At 38.4% G+C, this 9,746-nt stretch overlaps 1 protein-coding gene across 1 annotated transcript; it reads right to left on the reverse strand.

The window, feature by feature from the left end:
• Positions 1 to 472: 472 nt before the first annotated feature.
• LOC308689924 (uncharacterized protein) lies at positions 473 to 1,777 on the reverse strand. Its single transcript, XM_081364043.1, has 2 exons — positions 1,286 to 1,777; positions 473 to 1,169 (listed from the first exon to the last, which is right to left on the reverse strand). The coding sequence occupies exons 1-2, from the start codon at positions 1,575 to 1,577 to the stop codon at positions 922 to 924; spliced, it is 540 nt and encodes a 179-aa protein (XP_081220169.1). The 5' UTR covers positions 1,578 to 1,777; the 3' UTR covers positions 473 to 921.
• Between the last annotated feature and the right edge of the window lie 7,969 nt (positions 1,778 to 9,746).

Genomic DNA, 9,746 nt, shown 5'->3' on the forward strand with positions numbered 1-9,746 from the left:
ATAATATAAATATCCACCCGCTCACGGTTAAAATTCACTCAGTGTTCACCCGCTACCCTGTCCACAATATATCCACCCTGTTCACTGTTACAACAACACTATGATAAATGAGGGCTTGAGACGAAGAACCATATAAGTCCATATTTGAAAATTTTGAATAATACATTTTTTTTCTCTGAATATTATATTAATTTACTTTTTTTTTACTTGAAGATGGACAACAAAAGCTTCCCAATTCTAATGAGATAAGATTTTTTAGTATCGATCTTAAAAATAAAAAGTTAGAGTAATTTACATTTCTGGAATGTGGAAGAACAGTATATGTCCAGTTAATGTGGAATAACAGTATAAGTCCAATTCATCATATCACTTTAAACCACTGGAGATTTGATTCCTTTATCTTAGTTTTATTACAGTAACAGAACCTTAAAAAATATTAAGCATTTCTTTCTTTCAATTTCTTTTATTTTTTGCCAACGTAAATCACAGAACAAAAACGCGGACAATACGGTACGAACAATGAACAATACATAGGCCTACTTATAGTACAAAAAAATAAACATCAGTACAAACAATAAACCGTACATACAATAAACAATACATACAAACAATAAACAACAGTAATAACAGTAAACAATACATATTTACAATGCAGACATAAATCATCATCATTCCATGCTATAGTTCCATATGCTAGTTTACATATACATCTTCCTTTTTTTGTTCCTTTAACTTTTATAATACATTTCATAAATAATCACCCCATTCATTCATTTACTAAATAAATAAATACCTATATATTCCTATTATACAACATAAGATAAGGCATACAAGATAAGCTACAACTACTTTTATGATTAATTTCACACAATATACACAATATATCCCACCTTATCCTGCACATGACCTACACATACCAGGCTACTCTTCACATTCTAATGTCCCATAAAATGCTTGGGCCTCCGCTGGCATGTAGGCTAGCATTTTCATATGGTCACGGTGCTTCTCCTTCTTGACGGGCAGAGGGTCCTCGTAAGCACGAGCATATGTGGTGGAGAACAAGGGAGCTGGAGGTGGTTGATTCTTCCTCTGTTTGGTGATCAGCCAGTTCTTCCATCCCTCGTAGAGGCTGTGGCTCCCTTTTGTGTGGACACACCATGGATCAGCAGCTGAAATCATGATTCAACAAGAAATTCAATAAAGATTCTTCCTTCACGCACATATCCCCAACACTGTTAATCTCAGAAAACCAGTTTAGTTTTAGTTTAGTTCTTTGGTTTTTTACCTGTCACTTTCAACCACATCATGGATGTGATTAGGAGGCCAGGTGGACGCTTTAATGTTGCATCAGGGAGCTGCCTGAAGTCCGCACATTTCATCTCAGTTACTTTAAATGGCTGCTGCTGCCTGGCTCCACGGATCATCTCGGCAACATCGCTGGGGGTGTGGAGTGTGGACACCTTACGCCTCTTGTCCAGCGTGGCAAATGAACGGTCACAGGGAAGGAAGGAGTGACCAGACACCATAAACTTCTGCTCTATCTGAATGAAGTACCTTCTAGATACGAGCAGGGCCATGAGGTTTAGGACTCGCCAGTTGTTGTTCTGCCCACAGCATCGGTCACTATAGATGATGAGCTTCCGTTCCTTTGTCTGGACTAGGGGAGCGAAAGATGTTTCTGCCTCCCTTCATCCGTGAGTAGTGGTTCGGTTGGCGTGGGAAGCTAAGTATATGCTCTCTTATCCCCTCTCTCACTGCAGGATGAATGCTATGAGGCCTAAAAAATAAACAACACAACTCATGAACACGGGAAATATAATAAACTATGCTGGTCTGTTTTGCAAAATTGCATTGTTTCTTAAATTATAGGATTTTGTTTTTCACATACAGTCATTAAAGGGATACTTCAGGATTTAGCATTAAGCTTTGTATCAGTAGAAAACCTGTAGTATTTTCGTTGAACGCGTCTTCTCAACACTCACTTACAAACATTTTTCACCTATCGTGCGTCTACTCTACACCCGTACCACTTAAAAGACGGATTATATCTAAGACGCTTGTCAGAAATTAGTATTAATTGATAGCATCACTGGTAGTGTCGTTGCTAACGTACTGTCCATCTGTTAAAATGGCGAATATATCAGATGTATGTAGTCTACCTTTTGGTGCAGGTGAGGACACATTTGAGCTGCACGCGGTACAGTCTGAGCTGGAAGCTGTTGAGAAACAGATCCACGACCTTTTAGTGAGACAGGCCGAGCTGAGAGACCGGCGTTTGGCTCTTGAAACATCACGCGCTGATGCTCACAAATCAGAGATTAATGTTACTAACCCGCTGACTCCGACCTCGTCTACTCCGTGCGCTTCTCAGCATCGGTCCCGAGCGCCAAGGTCGCGATCAGCTATGGTCTCGTTCACTCCGGCTCCAACACGCCACCACGAAGCCTGGATATTTCCGCAGCGGAAGACGCGAGTCAGGTCTAGACCAAGACCCTCTCTGACCCTCCCGGTTTTCGAGTTATCCACACAAAACCGCTTCTCCGCTCTTCGCGAAACAGAACGCGATGCTGTGATCATCGGTGATTCCATTGTTCGGCACGTCCATGCTACATCAGGTAAAAATAAGGTTCACAGTCACTGCTTTCCTGGTGCTCGTGTTTCTGAAATCGCTGCTCGCGTTCCCGAGATTCTGAACGACAACGAGCGCGTCGGAACTTTGGTATTGCACGCGGGAGTGAACGACATCAGGCTGCGCCAGACGGAAGTTCTGAAGAAAGACTTCAGGAATCTGATCGATACGGTACGCAGCACATCGCCTGATATAACGATCATTGTGTCAGGACCGCTTCCCACGTACCGTCTAGGACATGACAAGTTTAGTAGATTATTCGCGCTAAATGAATGGTTAATGTCATGGTGCAATGAGCAGAAACTGCTCTTTGTAAATAATTGGAATCTGTTTTGGGAGCGTCCTAGGCTTTACCGTGCTGATGGCTTACACCCAAACAGATTCGGATCGGATCTTCTGTCAGATAACATCTCCAAAATGTTAAATACCTTTTGACTAGTAACCAAAAGTCCAAATCCAATAGTCTCTGCTGCACCAAATTAACTGATATAAATACTAGTGTAGAACATTGCATAGAAACTGTGTCTATTCCTCGTTTAGTGCGATCAAATAATAAATCTACTGCAGGATCTAGGAAAAATCTAATTGTTATTAAAACAGAAAATGTTGCTATTAGTAAACAAAAACAATTTCTAAAGCTAGGTCTTTTAAACATTAGATCACTCACACCTAAGGCAGTTATTGTAAATGAAATAGTCACAGATAATAACTTCGATGTACTTTGCCTTACTGAAACCTGGCTTAAACCAAATGATTATTTCGGTCTAAATGAGTCTACTCCATCAGGATACTCCTATAAGCACGAGCCCCGTCTGATTGGTCGTGGCGGCGGTATTGCAACTATCTATAGAGATATTCTCAATGTTACTCAGAAAACGGGTTATAAGTTTATTTAATTTGAAGTACTTGTACTAAATGTTACGCTCTTAGATGATAGAAAAACATCCCTATTATCTTTAGCCTTGGCTACCGTATATAGACCACCAAGGCCTTACGCTGATTTCCTAAAAGAATTTGCAAATTTTCTCTCAGATCTATTGGTCAATGTCGATAAAATATTAATTGTTGGAGATTTTAACATACACGTAGATAATCAAAATGATACGTTAGGGGCTGCGTTTATAGACTTATTAAACTCCTTTGGGGTTAAGCAAAACGTTACCGGACCAACTCATCGTTTTAATCATACACTCGATTTAATTATATCACATGGAACCGATCCAACCGATATAGATATCATTCCGCAAAGTGATGATGTAACTGACCATTACATGGTAACTTGCATATTACGTACCCCGGTAATATATCATGCTGCGCCGCGTTATTGATTAGGCAGAACAATCCTTCCATCCACCATAGATAATTTTTCAAATTGCTTATCGGATCTGTCTCAGCTGCTGCCTGAACCTAAACAAACAGATGAACTAGACGAACTAACCAGCACTATGAGCACCATTCTCTCTGGAAAATTGGATATTGTTGCACCTATGAGACTAAAAAAGGTCAGAGAGAAAATTAAAGCACCATGGTACAACAACACTACTCGTGTTCTAAAGAGAGAAACCCGCAATATAGAGCGTAAATGGAAACAAACTAATTTAGAGGTTTTTAGAATCGCTTGGAAAGACAGTACGTCACGTTATAAAAAGGCCCTAAAAGCGGCCAGGGCTGAGCACCTCCGCAAACTAATAGAAAATAACCAAAACAATCCTAGGTTCTTATTTAACACCGTGGCTAGACTAAAAAATAAACAAGCGTCACCTGAACAAAATATTCCGTTACAGTTTAGTAGTAATGATTTCATGAATTTTTTCACTGAGAAAATAGAAAACATCAGATCCACAATTGTAAACGTTCAATCTTCAATCGCGCCTTATAATTCAGCCTCGATTCTCACCCCGCAAGAACAATTACAGTGCTTTACAACTATAGAACAAAAAGAGTTAAATAAACTTATCATTTCCTCTAAAACAACAACATGTTTATTAGATCCCATACCAACTAAACTATTGAAAGAAGTGTTACCTATAGTGGAAGAGCATCTCCTTAATATTATTAACTCGTCTTTATCTTTAGGTCATGTTCCAAGAACATTTAAATTGGCAGTTATAAAACCTCTCATTAAGAAACCACAATTAGACCCAAATAACCTAGCAAATTATAGACCCATTTCAAATCTTCCTTTTATGTCCAAAATATTAGAAAAAGTTGTGTCTGCCCAACTGGGCTCTTTCTTGCAAGAAAATGACATCTATGAAAAGTTTCAGTCTGGGTTCAGGCCGCATCATAGCACTGAAACTGCGCTTGTTAAAATCACAAATGATTTACTCTTAGCATCTGACCAAGGCTGTATCTCAATACTAGTTTTACTTGATCTTAGTGCTGCGTTCGATACTATAGATCACACAATACTCTTAGATCGACTACAAAACTATACCGGTGTTCAAGGACAAGCATTAAGCTGGTTCAGATCATACCTATCTGACCGCTACCATTTTGTCTATTTAAACGGAGAAAAATCGATCATAACTCCAGTAAACTATGGAGTGCCGCAAGGATCAGTGTTAGGCCCTCTATTATTCTCAATATATATGCTGCCACTTGGAAATATTATAAGGAAACATGGAATTAGTTTCCATTGTTATGCTGATGACACTCAACTATATATTTCATCACGGCCGGATGAAAACGCTAAATTATCCAAATTGACAGAGTGTGTTAAAGATATAAAAGATTGGATGACGCACAATTTTCTTTTATTAAATCCAGATAAGACAGAGGTAATACTTATCGGTTCAAAAAACCACCCGCAAAACCTCTCACAATACAACTTTAACATAGTAGGGTGTCCTGTTACTTTATCCTCTACAGTAAAAGACCTGGGTGTTATATTAGATTGTAACTTGTCTTTTGAAAATCATATTTCATATGTTACAAAAACAGCCTTTTTTCACCTTAGAAATATTGCTAAGTTATGTAACATGCTATCAGTTTCTGATGCAGAAAAGTTAGTTCATGCATTCATGACCTCGAGACTAGATTACTGTAATGCTTTATTAGCTGGTTGTCCTGCATCCTCAATAAACAAGCTACAGTTAGTCCAAAATGCCGCCGCTAGAGTTCTAACTAGATCAAGAAAGTTTGACCATATAACACCAATTTTATCATCACTACATTGGTTACCTATAAAGTTCCGTATTAATTACAAGGTATTGCTACTGACTTATAAAGCCCTAAACGGCTTAGCTCCAGTCTATTTAACCGATCTTCTATTGCCCTATAATCCATCGCGCTCTTTAAGATCACTAAATTCGAGGCTTTTGGTCATACCTAGGATATCCAGATCCACCAAAGGAGGGAGATCATTTTCACATTTAGCTCCAAAACTCTGGAATAGCCTTCCTGATACTGTTCGTTGCTCAGATTCGCTCTCCCAGTTTAAAACTAGATTAAAGACGCATCTCTTCAGCCAGGCATTCATATAATATTTTAATCTTACAGTTAAATCCGGTCTCTACTTCATAAACGCCAGAGGAGAACTGGCCCCCGACTGAGCCTGGGTTCTCCCAAGGTTTTTTTTTTCTCCATTAGGTCACCTGATGGAGTTTTTCGGTTCCTTGCCACTGTTGCCTTTGGCTTGCTCAGTTGGGGATACTTAAATTGATTAATCGATTCAACAGTGCTATTGATCTGCATTACCAAACGTGGATGTTTTACACCAGAAACAAACACTGATGTACTATTTTATTTAATACTGTGAAGTAGAGCTTAGATCGGGCCCAACAAATCAAGCCCGACCCAACCCGAGCCCGAGCACGTTGTGTCCGAGCCCGGCCCGGCCCGACACATTCACTGTAATTATGAGCCCGAGCCCGATTTAAACCCGACCATTTTTAATATGTGGGCCGTTATAACCAGGGGCGGCGCCAGAATATTTTTTAACGCAGGTGCTGCTGTGCTAGATCATTTAAGCTACAGGGGGGAGCTGCGCAGTTATATATATTATATAAATACTATTAATAAATGAGCAAAAATTGCCCACTCAATATTAAATATTCAGTTATTTTAATTATCACAATTAAAGTTTTAATTGTATTAAATTGAACAAGCACAACATTCAGCATTCAATCAAATATTCTTAAAGATTAATAATGTTACTACAACATATTGTTATTTCAACATAATATGTGTGTGAGCAACAAGCAAGATTTGTAAATTCGGTGACAGCGTGTGTATGCCTCGTTTCCACTGAGCAGTACGGTACGGTACGGGACAGTACGGTACGGTTCGGGTCTGTTAACCATGATCTGGCTAGCGTTTCCACTGCCAACAGTACCCTTACTTGATAGGCGTGGTGTTTCGATCGACGTCATTTTCGCGCGAAGAAGAACATAGTAAACTACAATGGATGACATGCAGCAGATCTTGTTCTTGCTCCTCGACATGTTTGTCACAAGAAGACAAGCGCCGACATTAGGCTTTTCTCAATATCAAGTACGCAAAGTTTGTACTTGCCATGTGCGACTCCTACATGCAAATGGTACAGCGCGTTCTTAAAAGCGTCGCTGATACACCGGTTATCTCGGTTACTCTGTCTGTACATTTTAAGCAACAATAAAACGAAATATGTTATAAAACACCACTCTGCCTCTTTTCGTTTTCATTTAAATAAATTAAACATTATAGGGACACAAATGTGGTTCATGCGCAACGCATATTGATTATTCACTGCACGTTATACGTTATAACGAAACGAAATATAAACACAACCCTAACGTTACCTCTTTTCGTTTAAAAAAATAAATAAAATAAACATATTCCAGGCAATATATGCATTTGTACAAATGTTGCAATAAACATCAGTGATAATCTTGTAATAAAAAATGACAAGAAACCATATTTCTTTTTGTAAAATTTCAGTTTTATCAATAATAGCCTATATAAAAGTTTAAGTAAAGTACAAGAAGCTATACAATAAGAAATAAAGCAAACAATTCAGTCAAATATCCAAATGCAGCGCTCTAACATTACAAGTAGTTAAACACAAATAACATTAATATAAAACTAAACTTAGCCCTCAGCCAAAACGATCGACAGGGAACTCATTATATACTCACGAGACCAAAGATCGCCCGTTAGGTCTACACAAAACGAATTATATCTTATGTTTAACCACTACCGTCGGAGTCTGCGACGAACGCCGAGGCAAGGCTCATCCAGCCGGGAAACATGAGCGCCGAGCGCCCGCTGAACGCATGGATCTCACAACCGGGGAAAAAAAAATCATCTTTATAAATAAACCACAGATTTGAGCTTTAAACAACTACATTCTCGCCTGAAAAACTCTTAAAATTACATTTCGTGATACAGTAACAGTAGTATTATATTAAACTGTATATTAAAAAATGGCGCTTCTTATGTTGTCATTCCTCTTGTAGCACGCGCAAGTGACGATTCTCTGTCAACCAATCAACGTCCTGCAGTGAGTCTAGCTCCACCTTTTAGTACCGTTCCACTGTGCTAGGTACCCCAATGGAAGGGTACCTAAAAAGTGGTACGGTACGGTTCGGCATTTTGGTACCATTCACAACTTTTGATAGTGGAAACGCAAATAAACGCGTACCGTTCCGTACCGTACCGTACCGCTCAGTGGAAACGAGGCACCGCTTAGTGACCGCGATGCGCCGGCGACTGCATGTCATGATTATATTGTCTGCTATAGGCCTATTGCTTTTTATGTATTAAATCCAGGCAATTGGAATGTATTAAAATTAAGATACAATTTATACATAACGAAATTCACTTTAAAGAAAAGCTTTCTTCAAAACGAAACTTAACAAACTTGAAACTAAATGTGCTTATTTAATGGCTAAAACACTCTCTTTTTGTACAAATTGCAGCACATTCATTTAATTCTGAATTTTGCAGATGTAAAGGAAAGGCATTTGTTTGTGCATAGTAAACATATCTGTAACATTTATCAAGTTAATGTGCGTGCATTTATTAATTATCTTAGAAATAATGCGACAAGGAAGAAGCATGTAAACTGCATTGTTTGTTTATTCAGAAATAATTGAATAATTGAAAAGTAACAAGAGGACATTGAGGCCTGAGGCTGACTACTATCATAATTTCTGCCATGGCAAGACTGCTTCATGTGTCTGTTCATCGCCGAAGTCCCCGGTTTTTTTTACTGTCATAGGCGAGCAGCGTGCCGCATTTAATGCACGAGACAAAGCCAACACATATTGTCACTCCGCACGACTAGTTTAAAGTGTTTCCATACCTCCGATTTTCCTCCAAACTTGCTCAAAGTTAATTCTCCTGTTTTAATTTTTTTCTTTGCTTCTTCAAGCTCCATGTTGCACTTAAGCAGCAGAATAGTAGCCTGTATGGAACGCCGTTGGGGACAATACCTATTATATGCAACGCGTGAAATTTGGACGCATTAACACGCACAGTTTGCACGCGTCTTTTTGGTCCGTGTAAACGCGAACGTTTTGTACGTCTAAACGCGAAGTTTTTTGTCATGTTATTTAAAGACACGATCGTTTGTATCGCCTTAACGCAACATTTATGGCCGTGTATTTTTTGTTACGTGTTTCTAGACGAACGTTTTCGTCGTGTAAACATGACATTTTTGAACGTGTAATATTTCTGAGTCTTATTTGATGTGCGACATGGGTGGGAGACGCCTGAAAAAAGTTTTTATTTTTTACTTCAAATATTAGGCATAAAAAATATTGAGTTGTGTTGTACTGACTCTTGCATTTCCCACAATATATGTGGTCTTTTAGATTTTGTATTTGAAATTGGATTTATTCACCAATTTGTTGCATTTGTGCCTAAAATTGTCATATGGTGTGACATAAAAGTTATTCTATATAAAATGAAAATGGGATATACTCTCCCTAAGTAACTACCTTCAACATACATTTTTTTCATTACTATCTTAAGATTTAACATTTCTTTTGTGCAGATTAATTAGATTTTGTATTGTTTTTCTAAATCAGCATGCAAAGTAAGTCATCTCTCCTCAGCCTTTCCAGATATTTTAGATGAATTATGTTAAACCCGGTTATAAATCTATGAAAATGCTTGTGACTCTTGCTGATAC

The sequence above is a fragment of the Scardinius erythrophthalmus genome, assembly GCF_964197995.2.
Source record: "Scardinius erythrophthalmus genome assembly, chromosome: 4".
Classification (NCBI taxonomy): domain Eukaryota; kingdom Metazoa; phylum Chordata; class Actinopteri; order Cypriniformes; family Leuciscidae; genus Scardinius; species Scardinius erythrophthalmus.

Excerpts from the sequence above, each read along its gene's own strand:
- LOC308689924 (XM_081364043.1), bottom strand. The coding sequence starts at position 1,577 with ATGGCCCTGCTCGTATCTAGAAGGTACTTCATTCAGATAGAGCAGAAG. Across the intron at positions 1,170-1,285 it reads GATGTGGTTGAAAGTGACAG|CTGCTGATCCATGGTGTGTC; the intron begins GTAAAAAACCAA and ends TCATGATTTCAG.